General features: G+C 43.0%; 1 protein-coding gene across 1 annotated transcript in view; it reads left to right on the top strand.

The window, feature by feature from the left end:
- Positions 1 to 21,379, top strand: part of LOC310989767 (serine/threonine-protein kinase WNK4-like) — a 34,179-nt gene that overhangs the window by 3,835 nt on the left and 8,965 nt on the right. The window contains exons 3-16 of the mRNA XM_083976915.1: positions 1,839 to 2,011; positions 5,087 to 5,307; positions 7,401 to 7,558; positions 7,650 to 7,738; positions 9,086 to 9,305; positions 10,514 to 10,714; positions 12,690 to 12,867; positions 14,289 to 14,473; positions 16,964 to 17,037; positions 17,165 to 17,300; positions 18,649 to 18,765; positions 18,853 to 18,963; positions 20,335 to 20,389; positions 20,493 to 20,600. Coding sequence (XP_083833041.1) covers positions 1,839 to 2,011; positions 5,087 to 5,307; positions 7,401 to 7,558; positions 7,650 to 7,738; positions 9,086 to 9,305; positions 10,514 to 10,714; positions 12,690 to 12,867; positions 14,289 to 14,473; positions 16,964 to 17,037; positions 17,165 to 17,300; positions 18,649 to 18,765; positions 18,853 to 18,963; positions 20,335 to 20,389; positions 20,493 to 20,600 — 2,026 coding nt within the window. The remainder of the gene's footprint in view (positions 1 to 1,838; positions 2,012 to 5,086; positions 5,308 to 7,400; positions 7,559 to 7,649; positions 7,739 to 9,085; positions 9,306 to 10,513; positions 10,715 to 12,689; positions 12,868 to 14,288; positions 14,474 to 16,963; positions 17,038 to 17,164; positions 17,301 to 18,648; positions 18,766 to 18,852; positions 18,964 to 20,334; positions 20,390 to 20,492; positions 20,601 to 21,379) is intronic.

Raw genomic sequence — 21,379 nt, forward strand, 5'->3', positions numbered from 1 at the left:
TGGTGACTCAGCAGTTTGTTGTTCTGTACACAGTATCTGTCAGAAGGCTGCTGGTCGCTGCTGATAAGAGCTCACACACACACACACACACACACATGCGCACGCACACACACATACACACACACACACACACACACACACACACACACACACACACACACACACACACACACACACACACACACACACACACACACACAGTTAATGAGGTCAAAGGTCGGCTCTGTGTTGATCTTCCTGTTGTGTGTTTACGGTCGTTAAAACCTGTCGCCTGTCCTTCGCTCCTATTGGTCGGAGCCTTCTCCTTCACACACACACACACACGCACACACACACACACACACACCCTGTGTTGTTGTGATGATGTCACACGAGGCCTGACGGTGCTGGTTTCCCATGATGCTCTGCAAAGCGAGGAGTCGTCAGCAGGTTCTCACACTCTTCATCTGGGAGTTCATTCATGTGACGACCTTTGACCTCTGACCTCTGAGCTCTGTCCTCTGACTGCTGACCAGCGCCACTAGGAGGCAGCGCTGGGTAGAACAACCTCAGCCGACCAAAGTGCTTCACATTAAACAAATAGCAATAAAATAATATGATACATTTAGAGACAATTTCAGGAAGAACAGAGATAAACACAGAAACATCCAGCACATAAAACAACTTTAGTCTCACACCGGTCTGAAAACCTGGGAGAAAAAAAAGAGTAAAAAAAAAACCAAGCCTATTTTTTAGGCCTTTTCTCGAAAATTGCATGTATAAATTGCAATTGCAGAAATGTGGCGACTGGGTCCACACAGAGGAGCTTCATGCAGTGTGATGTTTAGTTGTTTCTCTGAGTAGTGTTTGGGTCATATAAACATGGTTTTTACAGGCTGTAGACCAGCTTCTGTTGTTTAATTTAATGTAAAATATGACTATATTCTTCCATAATTAGTGCTGTAGAGGCTCTGTGGTTGTTCTGCATGTCTGCCAGTCCCCCATAAGGAGGACTCTGTTAAAGAGGAACTCTGTAGGATTTCCACCTTAACTCCTCAATTAGTTTAACCTGAATTAGTTAAACCTGGATTCCACATTAAGTCTGTAGGATTTCCACCTTAACTCTTAATTTCTTAACTCTTAATAAACCCTTAATAATACCTTACCTTTAAGCCGGTGCAGAGAGAACACAGCTGGAGTTCTATGCTCCTGTTTCTTTGTAAAGTTTCCTTGAAATGTACTGTAAGTTTGTCTGAACTAGAGCTCTGTAAAAGAGAGTAGTGACAGCATTGGTCCAATGGGAGCGCCTCCTGGTGGAGGAATATGGGTTTTGCAAAAGAACTGACATCTCTGCATTGTTGGTGAATGAGCAGTGTGGTGTTTTCTATAATTTAAGGACATTTATAGATCACCCACGTTAATAGCATCATTGAGGATCCTTTACAGATAAACGTTAACTCATGGACGAGTAAAAAACAAACAAAACAAAAAACAGTTGTCTACATGAATGTTTCAATCTACATTTTGTAATAAACAAATTATAAGTATAATCTGATATGACCAAGACACCTAAAAACAAAAACACGGCCGTTTTCATCAATTTACCAGCAAGTGGGCAACACACATACATTGGAGTGAATGGGTTTTCTGGGCGCTTTTGCAATACCCATATCCTGCCACTAGGGGAGCAAAACCCTTAAACCCTTAAACCCTTAAACCCTTAAACCCTTAAACCCTTAAACCCTTACCACGGGAGTCAATGGAGGTGTCCTTACTCTCTTTTACAGCGCTCTAGATGCACTACATTCTGTCCTCTGACCTCTGACCTCTGACCTCTGACCTCTGACCCCTGACCCCAGACCCACCGCCTGAGCAAGATGGAGCGGCAGCGGTTCTGTGAGGAGGTGGAGATGCTGAAAGCTCTGCAGCATCCCAACATCGTCCGCTTCTACGACTCCTGGAAGTCCACGCTGAGGGGACACAGAGGAACCATCCTGGTGACGGAGCTCATGACGTCTGGGACGCTCAAAACGTAGGTCGACCTCTGTCTTAAAGCTCCTTCACAATAAAGGTAGATGATTATTAAAGCTCCTTCAGAATAAAGGTAGATGTTTGTATTGAAGCTCCTTCAGTATAAAGGTAGATGTATGTCTTAAAGCTCCTTCAGTATAAAGGTAGATGTTTGTGTTAAAGCTCCTTCAGAATAAAGGTAGATGTTTGTGTTAAAGCTCCTTCAGAATAAAGGTAGATGTTTGTATTAAAGCTCCTTCAGAATAAAGGTAGATGTTTGTGTTAAAGCTCCTTCAGAATAAAGGTAGATGTTTGTGTTAAAGCTCCTTCAGAATAAAGGTAGATGTTTGTATTAAAGCTCCTTCAGAATAAAGGTAGATGTTTGTATTAAAGCTCCTTCAGAATAAAGGTAGATGATTATTAAAGCTCCTTCAGAATAAAGGTAGATGTTTGTATTAAAGCTCCTTCAGAATAAAGGTAGATGTTTGTATTAAAGCTCCTTCAGAATAAAGGTAGATGATTATTAAAGCTCCTTCAGAATAAGGGTAGATGTTTGTGTTAAAGCTCCTTCAGAATAAAGGTAGATGTTTGTATTAAAGCTCCTTCAGAATAAAGGTAGATGTTTGTGTTAAAGCTCCTTCAGAATAAAGGTAGATGTTTGTGTTAAAGCTCCTTCAGAATAAAGGTAGATGATTATTAAAGCTCCTTCAGAATAAAGGTAGATGTTTGTATTAAAGCTCCTTCACAATAAAGGTAGATGTTTGTATTAAAGCTCCTTCACAATAAAGGTAGACGTCTGTCTTAAAGCTCCTTCAAAATAAAGGTAGAGGTCTGTCTAAAAGCTCCTTCAGAATAAAGGTAGATGTTTGTCTTAAAGCTCCTTCAGAATAAAGGTAGACGTCTGTCTTAAAGCTGTTTCAGAATAAAGGTAGATGTTTGTGTTAAAGCTCCTTCAGAATAAAGGTAGATGTTTGTGTTAAAGCTCCTTCAGAATAAAGGTAGATGTTTGTATTAAAGCTCCTTCAGAATAAAGGTAGATGTTTGTATTAAAGCTCATTCAGTATAAAGGTAGATGTATTAAAGCTCCTTCAGAATAAAGGTAGATGATTATTAAAGCTCCTTCAGAATAAAGGTAGATGTTTGTGTTAAAGCTCCTTCAGTATAAAGGTAGATGTTTGTATTAAAGCTCCTTCAGAATAAAGGTAGATGTTTGTATTAAAGCTCCTTCAGTATAAAGGTAGATGTTTGTGTTAAAGCTCCTTCAGTATAAAGGTAGATGTTTGTATTAAAGCTCCTTCAGAATAAAGTTAGATGTTTGTATTAAAGCTCCTTCAGAATAAAGGTAGATGTTTGTGTTAAAGCTCCTTCAGAATAAAGGTAGATGTTTGTATTAAAGCTCCTTCAGAATAAAGTTAGATGTTTGTATTAAAGCTCCTTCAGAATAAAGGTAGATGTTTGTGCAAAAGCTCCTTCAAAATAAAGGTAGATGTTTGTGTTAAAGCTCCTTCAGTATAAAGGTAGATGTTTGTGTTAAAGCTCCTTCAGAATAAAGGTAGATGTGTATTAAAGCTCCTTCAGAATAAAGGTAGATATTTGTATTAAAGCTCCTTCAGAATAAAGGTAGATGTTTGTATTAAAGCTCCTTCAGAATAAAGGTAGATGTTTGTGTTAAAGCTCCTTCAGAATAAAGGTAGATGTCTGTATTAAAGCTCCTTCAGAATAAAGGTAGATGTCTTAAAGCTCCTTCAGAATAAAGGTAGATATTTGTATTAAAGCTCCTTCAGTATAAAGGTAGATGTTTGTATTAAAGCTCCTTCAGAATAAAGGTAGATATTTGTATTAAAGCTCCTTCAGTATAAAGGTAGATGTGTCTTAAAGCTCCTTCAGTATAAAGGTAGATGTTTGTATTAAAGCTCCTTCAGAATAAAGGTAGATGTTTGTATTAAAGCTCATTCGGTATAAAGGTAGATATTTGTATTAAAGCTCCTTCAGAATAAAGGTAGATGTATTAAAGCTCCTTCAGAATAAAGGTAGATGATTATTAAAGCTCCTTCAGAATAAAGGTAGATATTTGTATTAAAGCTCCTTCACAATAAAGGTAGATGTCTGTCTTAAAGCTCCTTCAGAATAAAGGTAGATATTTGTATTAAAGCTCCTTCAGTATAAAGGTAGATGTTTGTATTAAAGCTCCTTCAGAATAAAGGTAGATGTTTGTATTAAAGCTCCTTCACAATAAAGGTAGATGTTTGTATTAAAGCTCCTTCACAATAAAGGTAGATGTTTGTATTAAAGCTCCTTCACAATAAAGGTAGACGTCTGTCTTAAAGCTCCTTCACAATAAAGGTAGATGTTTGTATTAAAGCTCCTTCAGAATAAAGGTAGATGTTTGTATTAAAGCTCCTTCAGAATAAAGGTAGATGATTATTAAAGCTCCTTCAGAATAAAGGTAGATGATTATTAAAGCTCCTTCAGTATAAAGGTAGATGTTTGTATTAAAGCTCCTTCAGTATAAAGGTAGATGTTTGTGTTAAAGCTCCTTCAGAATAAAGGTAGATGTTTGTGTTAAAGCTCCTTCAGAATAAAGGTAGATGTTTGTGTTAAAGCTCCTTCAGAATAAAGGTAGATGTTTGTGTTAAAGCTCCTTCAGTATAAAGGTAGATGTTTGTGTTAAAGCTCCTTCAGAATAAAGGTAGATGTTTGTATTAAAGCTCCTTCAGAATAAAGGTAGATGTTTGTATTAAAGCTCCTTCAGTTTAAAGGTAGATGTTTGTATTAAAGCTCCTTCAGAATAAAGGTAGATGTTTGTATTAAAGCTCCTTCAGAATAAAGGTAGATGTTTGTGTTAAAGCTCCTTCAGAATAAAGGTAGATGTTTGTGTTAAAGCTCCTTCAGAATAAAGGTAGATGTTTGTGTTAAAGCTCCTTCAGAATAAAGGTAGATGTTTGTATTAAAGCTCCTTCAGAATAAAGGTAGATGTTTGTGTTAAAGCTCCTTCAGTATAAAGGTAGATGTTTGTGTTAAAGCTCCTTCAGAATAAAGGTAGATGTCTTAAAGCTCCTTCAGAATAAAGGTATATTCCCCCTCTGTCTCTGTGCAGCTACCTGCGGCGGTTTCGTCAGATGAAGCTGAAGCTGCTGCAGCGTTGGAGCTTCCAGATCTTGAAGGGGCTTCAGTTCCTGCACACGCGCTCTCCTCCCATCCTGCACCGAGACCTCAAGTGCGACAACATCTTCATCACGGGGCCGTCGGCGTCCGTCAAGATCGGAGACCTGGGCCTCGCCACGCTCAAGAAGGCCTCGTTCGCCAAGAGCGTCATCGGTACGAGACCGAGGAGAAGTTTAAGGTCGCTTTCACACCTGAAAGTCTGGACACCACGGTCCGGACCAGAGGGAAGTGATGATATATTGTTGCAATGAAGTTTTGGTCCGGTCTGTGTTCACACTGTCCCTTGTCAAAACGCAGCTTTTTTGTAAACAAATGACACGTGGTCTACAGGTCATTCAGCTATTGTCCGGACAGTAGTCCAGGGGGAGGTCGCTTTCACACTAGCCTCGTTTGGTCCGGACTTTAGGACTTTTCAGTTTGGTCCGAACCAAAATTTCAGGTGTGAACACTCCCCCGGACTATTGTTGGACCAAACAAGCGGACCATGGTCCCCCAAAACAGTCAGGACTCGGTCCGGTTGGAAGTGAACCATGGTCCGGTTCGCTTCAGGTGAGAACGTAATCAGACTTTTAATACAGGAAGCAAACCAACACAGCAGTGTTTCCCATAATACATTACGTCAACCACGAATAGATTTTTCGGCTTTTGGCTCGACCAACGCAATATCGTTTCATTCATTCATGTCCTCATAGCGAGAGTGTGCCTGCCACAGTCTCCTTGCAAAGGAGAACTGTCAAAGCTGCTGCTCCCCATTGTTGATGAAGGAAAAAAATGACAGAAAGTGATTTTCTCCAACAAATGTTCTGACCAATAGCTGAACGACCTGTAGACCACGTGTCATTTGTTTACAAAAAAGGTTTTGACAAGGGACAGTGTGAACACAGACCGGACCAAAACTTCATTGCAACAATGTATCATCTCTTCCCTCTGGTCCGGACTTTCAGGTGTGAAAGCGACCTCAGATGCATCTGGGGCCTCATTTATCATTGTGGATACACCTTTTTTTTACGCCATTTTCCCCTCGTTTTGTGCGTACGCACTTTTCTCCGCCAAATTTGGGATCTATCAAGCCAAAACCTGACGGGGAAAAGTGCGGACATTTACACCCATTTTGACCCTGGCGTACGCCTTTTTTTAGGAACAGGAGGAATTGGCGACACCGTTGCTGAGTCAGAGAACTGCAGTGTGAGAGGGAGAGAGGAGCGGAGTACATTTAGAAGAGCACAGTAGGATTTTATGAAGTAATTGTGGTAGTGGTGGACCGTTGATGCTGGCAATCCAACCCGCTCTATAATAACACTAGGCTATATGTTCATTGATAAACAGAGCGGATTGTGGATTTTGCTTTTTTGATTAGGCTGTGTGTGACGTCCGACAAGGATCAAACCATCCAAGTTTAAAAACACACCGGCAGCAGCGCACACTGATCTGCAGCTACTGAGACTGTTATTATTCTGTCACCTGAGTTAACGAGGTGCACGTGTGTTTGGAGCTGACGAGAGGAGAGAATAAAGAGTGAGACAACGCGGCTCTGAGGAGGAACTGTGAAGGACTCAGCTGTAATGGAAAATTACCTAAACCGAGTCCAGTAGAGCTGTAACTGTGTAGTGGAAAGGCGTTCAAAGTAATAGTAACTATCGTCCTGCTTCCTACATTGTTTTAACATCTAGGTAAAAAAAAAGAAAAAAGAAAAGATTTTCTGGGATAAACGGGCAGATTACATAAGATTCTTCTTCTTTCTGCTCCCTTTTGTTGAGATTTGGGAGGTTTTTGTTTTTATTGTAGCTTATTAAAATGCAAGATCATTTATTGCCCGTGTATCTGCTTTCGGAGAAGCGAAGAAGTTCCGCTTCTTTCCCCCGTCCTCCGCCCGTTGTCTCCGTTGTCACTTTGTTGTCACAAAAGTTGCTGCGCCACAGAGAGCACATGGCTAATTAAATATGCACGTGCTGACCATATATAGTTGTATATAGGCGTTCCGGGGGCGGAGTAAGAGGTGTGTTCACGTGTGCACCATTCTTGAGTCCTGTGTGGTTTATTGCGGAGAGTTGTGCGTACGCACAGTTTGATTGATCTGAAAAAGGTGTAAATATTTAGGGTGTACGCCATTTTCGTCTTTTCGCCGTACGCAAATATTTAGTAGCAGTTTTACACCCTCTTTGATAAATGAGGCCCCTGGTTGTTTGAGTTTTGTCGTTTAGTCGTTTTGTCGTTGTGCCTCATGCTGTGACCCGTGGTGCGTTCAGGGACGCCGGAGTTCATGGCTCCAGAGATGTACGAGGAGAAGTACGACGAGGCCGTGGACATCTACGCCTTCGGCATGTGCATCCTGGAGATGGCCACCTCCGAGTACCCGTACTCCGAGTGCCACAACGCCGCCCAGATCTACCGCAAAGTCACCAACGTGAGGCTCCGCCCCCCTGAGCGCCTGCTGCTTCCTGATTGGTTGGTTGGTTTGGTTTGTTGAGGTGTTGAAGTCTGTGTTTGTCCGTCAGGGAATCAAACCGGACAGTTTCCACAAAGTCACCGTGCCGGAGCTGAAGGAGATCATCGACGGCTGCATCCGGACCGACAGCAGCGAGAGGTAATGATGACATCACAGACCGCATTTAAAGGGATATTCCTCTGTAAGTTTAAAGTACAATTCCGGGCAAATTCACCTCGGGGCTGTATGTTCCTAACATTTTAGGTCTAAAAGAAGGAATCTGAAGGTTTTCAGTTTAGTGTCTCCTCCTGTTTTGCGGTAGTTATGGTCTGTCCCCGCGTCGCCACGGCAGCGATGAATGGGAGCGGATTGAAGTTGTGCTGCTTAGGCTGTTTCCATCCCTCAAAGCCACAGACAGCGTCAGATGGAGACTCAAACATGCAGCCAGAAGTTTATTTACTTCAACAAGCCGACATGTTTGTAAAACTAGATCTAATTCAAAGTCTGGCGGAGTCGAGACCCAAGTTGACGCTCGGTGTGTTCAGGTGCAGTGGGAAGCTCCCATTTGTGTCATAAACACAGGAATATCAACTCTGGACTTGCTTCAAGTGTAAATTTTTTTCCACAGACAGCGTCAGATGGCGACTGAAACATGCGCCGAGAAGTTTTTTTTTACTTGAAGCAAGTCAAGAGTTGATATTCCTGTGTTTATGACACAAACGGGAGCTTCCCACTGCACCTGAACACACCGAGCGTCAACTTGGGTCTCGACTCCGCCAGACTTTGAATTAGATCTAGTTTTACAAACATGTCGGCTTGTTGAAGTAAATAAACTTCTGGCTGCATGTTTGAGTCTCCATCTGACGCTGTCTGTGGCTTTGAGGGATGGAAACAGCAGAATTGTCCTTTAACCCCTGGTCTAATGGTGCGTCAGAACCAGTAGAACCAGTAGAACCCCGTCCAGAGATCGACAAACTTCTCTAGTTGTACCTAGAGTAGTGTAACAGAGAGTAAGGACAGCATTGGTCCAATGGCAGCGCCTCCTGGTGGAGGAATATGGGTTTTGCAAAAGAACTGACATCTCTGCATTGTTGGTGAATGAGCAGTGTGGTGTTTTCAATAATTTAAGGACATTTATAGATCACCCACGTTAATAGCATCATTGAGGATCCTTTACAGATAAACATTAACACATAGATAGGAGAGTAAAAAACAAACAAAACAAAAAATTGTTGTTTACATGAATGTTTCAATCTACATTTTATAATAAACAAATTCTAAGTATAATTTGATATGACCAAGACACCTAAAAACAAAAACACGGCCGTTTTCATCAATTTACCAGCAAGTGGGCAACACACATACATTGGAGTGAATGGGTTTTCTGGGCGCTGTTGCAATACCCATATCCTGCCACTAGGGGGCATGAGGCTCAGTGGTGGTGTCGTTACTCTCTTTTACAGCTCAGAGTAAAGAAGCAGCTTGTTGCTTCCTCCTCCTCTGCAGGTTCACGGTGCAGGACCTGCTGGACCACCGGTTCTTCGAGGAGGAGCTGGGCGTCAACGTGGAGCTGGCCGAGGACGACGACGGCTCGGCGGCGGCGCTGAAGCTGTGGCTGCGGATGGGCGGCAACAAGAAGCTGCACGGGAAGTACAAGGACAACAACGCCATCGAGTTCCTGTTCGAGCTCTACAAGGACGTTCCTGAGGAGGTGGCGCAGGAGATGGTAGAGATGACATCACACTGATGACATCACACCGATGACATCACACTGATGACATCACACCACACCGATGACATCACACCACACTTTTTTTCCCTCTTTATTTAAAGCAGAAGTAAGCGATCCGGTGGTTTTGGCTAATGCTGCGTTCCAGGCAGGCTTTTGAAACCGTAAATTACTGCTTCAAGTCACAACTTACGACTTTGTAGCGTTCCAGGCAACCCACTCGTGTTTCTCCGACCTGTTTTACCTGTGAAAGTCACTATAACGGCCACTCGTAACTTCTGACCTGTGAAGTCGTACCAGATCGAACTGGATAAAGGTTGTAGGATACAAGGAAAGTTTTCTCTTCGGCTCAGAGCAGAGCAGAGTGACTGACAGACCCGTGTTTCAGACCAAACACTCTATAGAAGTGATTGCTGTCGGAAGATACAACTATTTAAGACTTAGATTAACACAAAAATATCACTTACTTCTGCTTTAAATATTCAATTTAAATACAAAACGTGTCAAACACTAACACATAACACAACACTCGAGAGCTTTTTCACGTTCAAAAAGACAACGAATAGAAAAAATAAATACAGCAATAAAAAATCAATCAATCAATCAACATTGTCAATTCAATACATAGATGTAGGTAATAATCTCTGTTATCATACATTTCATAACCCTCCTGTTGTGTTGTCTTTCTGTTCACTTCCTCCATCCTTCCTTCTTTCCTTCCTTCCTTTTTCCCTTCCTTCTTTGCTTCCTTCCTTCTTTTTGTCCTTACTTCTTCTTCCTTCCTCTTTTGATCCAGTTGACCTGATCTATTCCCTACCTCCATCTATCTTTCCTTCCCTTTTCCTTCCTTCTTTCCACAATCCTTTTTGCCTCCCTCCCTTCGTCTTTCCCTTCATCCTTCCTTCCTTCTTTCCCTTTGTCCTTCCTTCCTTCCTAACTACCTTCTTTCCTTCCTTTCGTCCTTCCTTCCTTGGCCCAGGAGGATAGCAGCCAGGGAGTAGGCTATATCAAATGTCTTTTCATAGTTGTCTAAAAAATGTTGTATTCTTTTTGTTTTTGACTAAGACTAGTAGTGATTTATAAAGTTAATTCAATTCAATTAAAAACTGAGAAAACGTTGGTTTGGAGGCTGAACATTTTTGCTTATGAATAAAATATTTACCAGATAAAATGAAAAAAAATGATGACCTCACGCTGTCTCTCAGGTGGTGCTGGGTTTCGTGTGCGAGGCGGACTACAAGCTGGTTGCCAGGGCGATCAGAAACCGCGTGACAGTCATCAAGCGGCAGCGGGACAAACAGCGACGCCTGACCCGACAGAGCGACGCCGTCGTCGAGGAGGAGCCCGACTCCGCCCCCCGACGCCCTCCACCGGCCAATCAGAGAGCAGCGTCTTCTTCCGGCAGGGTGAGTTGGAGCCCGTTGCTGTGGTAACAAGCCAGAGACTCCAAAACAGGAAGTGTTTCTGGAGGACGCAACAAAGAGGCGGACCAGGATAAAGGCTAATGCTAAGCTAACTGTACTTTACTTGAGTATTAGATTTCTTTGGTACTTATTACTCTACTTGAATACATTTCCAAGACAAATATTAGTACTTTTACTGGAGTTAATTAGTAGGAAGGCTGAAAAGTACTGGTTACTTTCAGGTCTTTTTCTAAACTCCTATTGGACACAAGCTGTGTTTGTCAGAGAAGGAAACCCTAACCCCTAAAAGCAGCACATCAGTGCAGCTGCTTTCAAAGAGTTCATTCTCACTAACAAGAGTTCAAAGCTCCTTACATTCATTTACAAACTATTAGAGTCATTCACTGATGTGGAGAATAAGACATTTACTCTGACTTTGACTTACAGTAACTTTAGAAGCATGTACTTTTGGATACTTAAAGCAGAAGTAAGGTGAATGTTTGTGTTAATCTAAGTCTTAAATAGTTGTATCTTCCGACAGCAATCACTTCTATAGAGTGTTTGGTCTGAAACACGGGTCTGTCAGTCACTCTGCTCTGCTCTGAGCCCAGGAGAAAACTTTCCTTGTATCCTACAACCTTTATCCAATGAGGAGAGAGAACGGCATAAAGGGGCAGTCCTCTCTGTGTGTGCAGCCAAGGGATGCGCCTGAATGTGGTGACGTAGGGACGAGGACCAATAGATCCATGACGAGGGCGGGGGCTGCTAACTCCATCGGCTGACAAGACGTTATGGTGCGTTCAAGGAAACTCGTAACTCGTGTTTTTCCGACCTGTGAAGTGGTACCAGTTCGATCTGGTACGAGTTCACGGGTCAGAAGTTACGAGTGGCCGTTATAGTGACTTTCACCGGTAAAACAGGTCGGAGAAACACGAGTGGGTTGCCTGGAACGCTACAAAGTTGTAAGTTGTGACTTGAAGCTGTAATTTACGGTTTCAAAAGCCTGCCTGGAACGCAGCATTAGCCAAAACCACCGGATCGCTTACTTCTGCTTTAAGTACCTTTTAAAGTACTTTTTTACTCTTACTGGAGTAACATGTCGACTGAGCTACTTTTACTTGTAACAGAGTAGCCTACATTTTGACCATCGTGAGCTTAGAATTACAAGGTTCTATCTCCGTTTTGGGTCGTTCCGAGATATTGAGCATCAAAGTTCCAACTCGGCTTGTGTTTTGGTTGATAGAAGCTTTTTATTTTATGAATAACTAATTAAAAAATGTTGAACATTTTAAAAATAACACCACACAGGCATTAAAGCAGAAGTGAGTGGTCCGGTCGTTTTGGCTAATGCTGCGTTCCAGGCAGGCTTTTGAAACCGTAAATTACAGCTTCAAGTCACAACTTACGACTTTGTAGCGTTCCAGGCAACCCACTCGTGTTTTTCCGACCTGTTTTACCTGTGAAAGTCACTATAACGGCCACTCGTAACTTCTGACCGGTGAACTCGTACCAGATCGAACTGGTACGACTTCACAGGTCGGAAAAATACGAGTTTCCTTGAACGCACCATAACAGTCCTCGTCGCTACGTCGCCACATTCACGGCGTTCCTTGGCTGCACACACAGCCCTGCATGCCGTTCTCTCTCCTCATTGGATAAAAACTGTAGGATACGATAAATGTTTTCTCTTCGGCTCAGAGCAGAGCAGAGTGACTGACAGACCCGTGTTTCGGTCCAAACACTCTATAGAAGTGATTGCTGTCGGAAGATACAACTATTTAAGACTTATATTAACACAAATATATCACTCACTTCTGCTTTAACCGACCACTAATGGATGATCCATGAAAAATGGATGAATGAATGAATCCATTACAGAGAGTAAAGTAAGTTACTCTCTGTTTAAAGTAACTAGTTGCCCCAGACCGTTCGTTGTTCCACTCTGACGATGATGTGAATCCACGTGTTTGTGTCGCAGCAGGAAGCAGCAGCTGCTCCCTGGATACAAGCTCCTCCCACGGCAACCGTGACATCATGGTGGCCGTCGTCGAGCAGCAGCCAGGTGGATTCTGGGATCGGCGGCGCGTTCAGAGCGGACGGAGACGGAGACGAGGGTGACAAGATGACCAAACGCACCTCCTACTCCTCTGCCACATGTCAGTCTCACTTCCTGTGTCCTCTCTGCGCTTTTATTTTGAAATTTTTTATTTATTTATTTGTTTATTTCGGGCATGTCAATTAAATCAGTGGTTCTCAACTGGTGGGTCGGGACCCAGAAGTGGGTCTAGACCCGTTCTGGATGGGTCGCGGACAGCTGGTCAAAACAGTAAATAATATTTAATGCACATCTGATGTTGGACATGTCTTTTATTTTGAAAAATAACTTATTTTGAAAGGCACGAGACACGTGAACACATGCAGTTGTAATGCTCCTCCTCACTTTCTTATTATTTGCTCCATTTGCTCTGAATGCAAAGATATCAGTTTCTTATTAATGTGGCCTGATGCAGTGAATCTGGTTTTGTTTTGTGGGTCTTTATTTTGTGCAATTTGATATTTATTCACTTTAGTGAACATGCTCTGAATGCAGAGATGCATTAGAAGTCAAATACATCATTTTGTTGGTCTCCATTTTGCGCAGTTTGATATTTTTTTATTCACTTCCGTACATGCAGTTGTCATGGTAACTCCTCAGTTTCATTCATGTGCTCTGAAATGCACTTTGCTCAATAAAGAGCAAAATTAGTTTTTAAAGGCTTAAAAAAAATTTGATAAAAGTGGGTCGCGACTTAATGACCACGGGAAAATGTGGAGCCCAGAGTGAAACTAGTTGAGAACCCCTGAATTAAATCATCATCATCACACTTCAACTTAGTTCAAATAATACAATACACATGGCCGAAAGGGAAAAGGCGGGAGAAGCAAAAGCTGATCTAGTCCCGCCCCCGTTACCCACAGAATAAAATCTTCATCATAATCTTTTCTTTTCTTTTGCTTTTTACATTTTGACATAACATGTTACAGCAGTAGGTAGTATACAGAGCTGTACATACACACTGCAAAAACTCAACATCTTACCAAGAATATTTGTCTTATTTCTAGTCAAAACAAATCTAATTCTACTTAGAATAAGACTCATCACATTAAAAGCAGCTTGTTTTTAGACACTTTTTACTTCTTTCAAGCAGATTTTCACTTGAAATAAGTAGAAAAAATCTGATAGTGGAGCAAGTTTTTCTTTCTTATTACAAGCACAAAAAACTTACTTTCACTGGCAGATTTTTCTACTTATTTCAATTGAAAATTAGTTTGAAACAAGTGAAAATGATCTAAAAACAAGTTAATTTTTAGGTGATGAGTCTTATTTTAAGTAGAAAGAGATTAGTTTTGACTAGAAATGAGACAAATATTCTTGGAAAGATGTTGAGTTTTTGCAGTGTAAATTACGTGTGTGTCTGCACATGTGTCCATATTTGTCCGTCCGTCATCTCCACCTTTATACTGAAACCTCTCTCTCTCTCTCTCTCTCTCTCTCTCTCTCTCTCTCTCTGTGTCTCTCCTCTGGTTGCCATGGCAGCGGACTGGGACCTGGACTGCTCCTCTGGTGTCATAAAGAAGGTTGAGGCCACGCCCCCTCCTGTCACTAGCCCCGCCCCCACGACGCCCCTCTCTGCCCCTGCTCCAGTGGCCCAGGAAACCCCGCGGCCCGCGGCCCGCGCTCCCTCCAAGGCTCCGCCCCTTCCCGTGCTGCGCTTCCCAAAGGTCAGCCAAGTCTTCGGTCTCGGTCCGGACTATCCTGGACCAAAGTTCTCTGCTGCGTAGTGTGAAAGCATTTTTTTGGAAGGTTCGAACTAGAGCGCTAGGAAAGAGAGTAGTGACAGCATTGGTCCAATGGCAGCGCCTCCTGGTGGAGGAATATGGGTTTTGCAAAAGAACTCTGCATTGTTGGTGAATGAGCAGTGTGGTGTTTTCAATAATTTAAGGACATTTATAGATCACCCACGTTAATAGCATCATTGAGGATCCTTTACAGATAAACATTAACACATAGGCCAGTAAAAAACAAACAAAACAAAAAATAGTTGTTTACATGAATGTTTCAATCTACATTTTGTAATAAACAAATTCTAAGTATAATCTGATATGACCAAGACACCTAAAAACAAAAACACGGCCGTTTTCATCAATTTACAAGCAAGTGGGCAACACACATACATTGGAGTGAATGGGTTTTCTGGGCGCTGTTGCAATACCCATATCCTGCCACTAGGGGGCAAAACCCTTAAACCCTTAAACCCTTAAACCCTTAAACCCTTAAACCCTTAAACCCTTGAACCCTTAAACCCTTACCACGGGAGTCAATGGTGGTGTCCTTACTCTCTTTTACAGTGCTCTAGTTCGAACTATCAGACCAAATACAGGAAGTCACGTCAGATTCGCTCGTGCCGAAAAAAGTAAATAACAGAAAAAAAAGGAAAGATGAGCCGCAGCAACACTTGGGGAGAGGAGGAGATCAAATATTATATCCAGATTTGGTCAGAGGGATGGGTGTGTCAGTGTAGGCTACACTTGTAAACGTTTACACGGAATTAAACAGTAGAGTGTTTAATATAAATCCCCAAATGATACATGCATTTTTTATATAGCCTATTTTTTTTTTTACATTGACCCGAATATATTTTTTTCCATCGAAAAAAGTCTGAAAAAGACGGATATTTATCAGCGGGTGACACCAAACAACGTCTGCCCCAGCAAGTCAGAGCTTTTATTTCTCTCACACTCACACACACAGGTGACCTGGAGAGATGCAGCCGCAGCTGACAGGAGGATCGCGCGTGTGTGCGCATAGTGTGTGTGTGTGTTCCCCTCCACTACACAGTTACAGCTGATCGCTGATCGCTGCTGCTCTCATCAATGAGAGCATTTCCGCCGCAGCACGACCCTCTTTTTTCTCTCCTTTCATCAGCTCCAAACTCACTCTTCTGCACTGCGATTACAAACCACAGCGTGCTTTCCACACTATTTTTCTTATTTTTTACACATATTTGTATTTTATTTATTTTTTCAGAGCACTTCCTATGCGCTAACGTCAGACGCTCATCCACAAGCCAATCACTGACCATTATAAGCAGGCGCAGCCCTTGCGGGTAATGACGTCTTGACGTAGGTAGATCCTTTAGTCCGCTGGCATAACAGCAGTGTGAAAGCAACTTTACTGGACTATAAGGAAACAATGTCACAAAAAAAAGAATTAAGTCTGGACCTTGGTCCGGACTATTACAGGGTTCCTACAGCTTAAGCCAAGTTAAATTTAAGACTTTTTAAGACTTTTTTAAAGCCACTTGAAATGAAATTTAAGACCGACTTCACAATAAACACAGATGCAGAAAAAAGAAGAAAAAAAACACCACATCAATTACATAGGGTTAGGGACAATTTTACCCACTTTCCTATGTGATCCAAGGTAAAGTGACTGCTACATGAATAATGGATTGTGTCTCTTTCCAGCTGTCCTTTCAAAATAAATGCATAAAAAGTCAGGAAAAAAAAAAACACTGACTCGGGAGCTGGAGGCGGTGAGAGATTTAGCGTTGACGGCCGCCACTAACTTCTCTATGTCAGAATGTTACCAATTATTTTGAGATTTGAGACTAATTACAACCATAAAATCCCACTTACCATGTGTTAACATTTTTAAGACTTTTGAAAAATTGATTTAAAGGCACAACGAGGAGTTTCTATTCGGTTATAAAAAAGTCTCACGTTAATGTGGATGAATCTCCGCTACCCACACTTGTTAATGGGTCCATTTTAGATAAATATATCGTTCTGTCTCTATCGTTATTTTGTTATTATTAGTGGTGGCGGAAACGCTGGTCGAGCCGACCAGCGTTTCCTTAATGAGAATAACGCAGCTGAATCGCCGTTTATGGTCGGAACTACGACAGTAACTGAACCTCTTTGAACCTCTGACTTTAATTATTGATGAATGAAAACATGAGTCTGTCTTGTGCCGGTGAAAGAATTTTACGGTGCGGAGGCTCATAAATGTAGTGTGAAAACTCTTCGCTTTTCCAAAACTCCTCGTTGTCCCTTTAAGACATTTTAAAGTAAGGCCTTGTTTTTAGATTAATGAATTCAATGCCTGTTAAGACTTTTTAAGGATCCGTAAGAACCCTGTATTAGGTGTGAAAGCGCCTGAGTCAGGATGAGGATGAGGACCAGTCTGACGCTTTGTCCTCGTGTCTCCAGAGCATCGCTGTGTTTAACGCTGCAGAACGACCGTCATCCAGATCCGTCGGTGGATTCTCCTCACCTGTCGACAGGTAGCACACACACACACACACACACACACACACACACACACACACACACACACACACTCCAAGGTCTTGACGTCTCATTTGAACGTCCCTAACCCTCTCTGTCTCGTCCCGTCGGTGTCGTCTGCAGCTGCACCTCCGACGTGACCTCGGGTTTGAGTGACGCCAACGACGGCCAATCAGAGAAGAGCAACCAGGAAGCGCTGAGGCGGGCGGCGACGAGGCAGTTCAGGAGGAGAGCGAGGGCTCGCCTGAGGATCACTGGGGTGAAAACACAACCCCCTCCCCCCCCGGCCTGTTGTTAGACCAGTCTGCCATCCAGTCCTCCCATTGAGCCGGTCCGAACTAGAGCTCTGTAAGGACAGCATCGGTCCAATGGCAGCGCCTCCTGGTGGAGGAATATGGGTTTTACTAAAGAACTGACATCTCTGCATTGTTGGTGAATGAGCAGTGTGGTGTTTTCAATAATTTAAGGACATTTATAGATCACCCACGTTAATAGCATCATTGAGGATCCTTTACAGATAAACATTAAAGCAGAAGTAAGGTGAATGTTTGTGTTAATATAAGTCTTAAATAGTTGTATCTTCACTTCTATAGAGTGTTTGGTCTGAAACACGGGTCTGTCAGTCACTCTGCTCTGCTCTGAGCCCAGGAGAAAACTTTCCTTGTATCCTACAACCTTTATCCAATGAGGAGAGAGAACGGCATAAAGGGGCAGTCCTCTCTGTGTGTGCAGCCAAGGGATGCACGTGAATGTGGTGACGTAGGGACGAGGACCAATAGATCCATGACAAGGGCGGGGGCTGCTAACTAACGAACTTAGACAAAACCACCGGATCGCTTACTTCTGCTTTAACACATAGGCGAGTTAAAAAAAAAACAGTTGTCTACATGAATGTTTCAATCTACATTTTGTAATCAACAAATTCTAAGTATAATTTGATATGACCAAGACACCTAAAAACAAAAACACGGCCGTTTTCATCAATTTACCAGCAAGTGGGCAACACACATACATTGGAGTGAATGGGTTTTCTGGGAGCTTTTGCAATACCCATATCCTGCCACTAGGGGGCATGAGGCTTTAACCACGGGAGTCAATGGAGGTGTCCTTACTCTCTTTTCCAGTGCTCTAGTCTGCTCTCCCTGCCTCCCTTGCCTACCAGAAGTTTCCTCCTTCAGCTGCTGTTAACATTTCCATTTCCAACATTTTTCTCACATTCTCTGTTATAAACTGTTTTCTTGTCTGTAACAACATCTCTGTCCTGGGTGAGGGATCCCTCCTCTGTTGCTCACCCTGAGCTTTCTCCTGGTTTTCCCTGTTAAAAGGGTTTTCTATGGAGTTTTTCCTCAGTGGATGTGAGGGTCTAAGGACAGAGGATGTTGTTATGATGGGATGTAAAGCCCTTTGAGACAAACTGGTGGTAAAAACGGGCTATACTAATAAAACTGCCTTGCCTTCATCAACACAACCCTGCACACACTGACTCTGTGTGTGTGTGTGTGTGTGCGTGCGTGCGTGCGTGCGTGCGTGCGTGCGTGCGTGCGTGCGTGTGTGTGTGTGTGCGTGTGCGTGCGTGTGCGTGTGTGTCTCTGTGTGTGCGTCCGAAGGTGTCGGACATGGTGGACCGCGTGGTGGAGTGCCAGCTGCAGACTCACAACAGTAAGATGGTCACGTTCAAGTTCGACCTGGACGGAGACAACCCAGAGGACATCGCCTCGGTGATGGTGAGGAGCAGCGGCCAATCAGAGAGCAGCACAACCAAACCGAACCGTGATGTCATCGTGTGTGTGTGTGTGTGTGTGTGTGTGCAGCTCCACAGGGACTTCCTCCTCCCGTCGGAGCGCGAGGGATTCATCCTCCGCATGTACGACATCATCAAGAAGGTGGAGTCTCTGATGCATCAGCAGCCGCCCGACTCCACGGTGTGTGTCTGTGTGTGTGTGTTGTGTAGTGTGTTGTGTATCGTTTCCTGGTGTTGTTGTTGTTGAAGTTGTTTATTTATAGTAGGATAAGCCCCTTGAGTTGTAACAACTCGTTTACGAGGGGGTCCTACACAAAAAACATCAATATAACATAACACAACTCAGCACAATACAATGAAAGGAAACAAGACAATACAATACAATACAGACACTAAAACAAAACAAAAAACAAACAAACAAACAAACAATCAAACCAAAAGAACAAACAAGACAGACATATACAAAAATCACTTAGACAAAATTGCAACCAGAGTTTGAACAAATAATAGATGAGAAAATAAAGATAAAAATATGAAGAAATAAGGTGACAGAGTTAATGAAAGCAGGAGCAGGGTGTTTCAAGGTGGATAGGACTTGATTAAAACAGATTAGTGATGGAGATGATCTGATAACTACAGGTAGATGGTTCCAGTCGTTTGGACCTTTGAACATGAATGCTTTTGTACCTATTGATTTCCTATTGTGAGGCACTGCAAAGTAAGGAGAAGTAGATCGCCTGGTTTGATAATTAGATGTAAGTTGTACAAAATACAGTTTTAAATAAGGCGGGTAGCTAATCATAATAAATACATTTAAAGCAGATATCAGTGGAATGTTTTTGTTAATATAAGTCCTAAATAGTCCTATTTTCCGTCAGCAATCACTTACATGAAGTATTTCAGCCTAAACACGAGTCTCTCCGTCACTCTGCTCTGCTGTAACCCGAGGAGAAAATTTTCCTTGTGGGATACAAGTGTTATCCAATGAGGAGAGAGAACGGCATGAAGGGCTGTGTGTGCAGCCAAGGGATGCGCGTGAATGTGGTGACGTAGCACGAGGACCAATTGATGCCTGACAAGGGCGGGGGCTGCTAACTCATGGTGCGTTCAAAGAAACTCGTACTTTGTGTTTTTCCTTCCTGTGAAGTCATACCAGTTCGATCTGGTACGAGTTCACGGGTCGGAAGTTACGAGTGGCCGTTATAGGGAACTTTCACAGACAACAGGATGGTAAAAACACGAGCTACGGGTTACCTGGAACGCTACCAAGTCGTAGTTGTGACTTGAAGCTGTAACTTACGGTTTCAAAAGCCTGCCTTGAACGCAGCATTAGCCGAAACGGCCGTGAAGCTGATATCTGCTTTAAATAAATTGAAACCAGTGTGTCTGTCGTCGAGTATGAAGAGAAGGGAAGTGAAGAGACTGGTATATTGAACAACGTAATGGATTACTGATGGTGTGTGTGTGTCTGTGTTGTGTGTTGTGTATCGTTTCCTGGTGTAATGGATTACTGACGGTGTGTGTGTGTGTGTGTGTGTGTGGACTCTTGCAGCCTCAGCGGTCGACCTCGGGCCTCGTCAGAGCGCTGTCCTCGTCCTCGCTGCCAGGTAACCAAGGAGACACAGGGAGGGGTGTGTGTCTGTGTGTGTGTGTCTGTGTGTGTCTGTGTGTGTGTGAGTTAACTCCTTTGTCGTTGTGTTTTCCCGCCAGACATTGACGCTGACTCCGCCCCCTCGAAGGGCGTGGACTTCCACGTGGACCGTGAGGCCACGCCCACCGTGCGGCCGCTGAGGTCACAGTCCTTCCACACGTCCTCAGGTGAATGAGCTGAGTTTTCCCGCCCAGTTCAGATGAAGCCACGCCCACTTCCGTAGAAAAACCTCTTAAAGGGACAGTTCAACATTTAGTCAAACTGGCCCATTGCCCATAATCCCTATAGTCGTAGCAGTAGGTTCGTTACCTTTAATTGTCGATGCAAGCTATTTTTAGAACGGTGGAGCAGAGCCGTGAGCTGCTCAGAGCTACGCTACGGAGGCTCATTATGGGATTTCTTGGTTTCTCTCATCAAACTCATCAAATACACAATCCAACAACTCCACAACGCTCTGGTGGACAAGTTGTGAGCTGCACATTCACCACGCTATGAGATAATAACACAACGTTACCACACAGAGTTGTTTTAGAGGGAAATTCATGCAAAACCACTGATGCACGTTGCCTTCAGGGACAGTTTTTCATCATCAGTCTCTGTATTTCCCTCTAAAACAACTCTGTGTGGTAACGTTGTGTTATTATCTCATAGTGTGGTGAATGTGCAGCTCACAACTTGTCCACCAGAGCGTTGTGGAGTTATTGGATTGTGTATTTGATGAGTTTGATGATGAGGGAAACCAAGAAATCCCATAATGAGCCTCCGTAGCGTAGCTCTGAGCAGCTCACAGCTCTGCTCCGCCGTTCTAAAAACAGCTTGCACCGACAATTAAAGGTAACGAACCTACTGCTATGACTATAGGGATTATGGTGATGGGACAATTTGACTAAATGTTGAACTATCCCTTTAAGAGGTTTTTCTACAGAAGTGGGCGTGGCTTCATCTG

This window comes from Trachurus trachurus, assembly GCF_905171665.1.
Source record: "Trachurus trachurus genome assembly, chromosome: 8".
Lineage (NCBI taxonomy): Eukaryota > Metazoa > Chordata > Actinopteri > Carangiformes > Carangidae > Trachurus > Trachurus trachurus.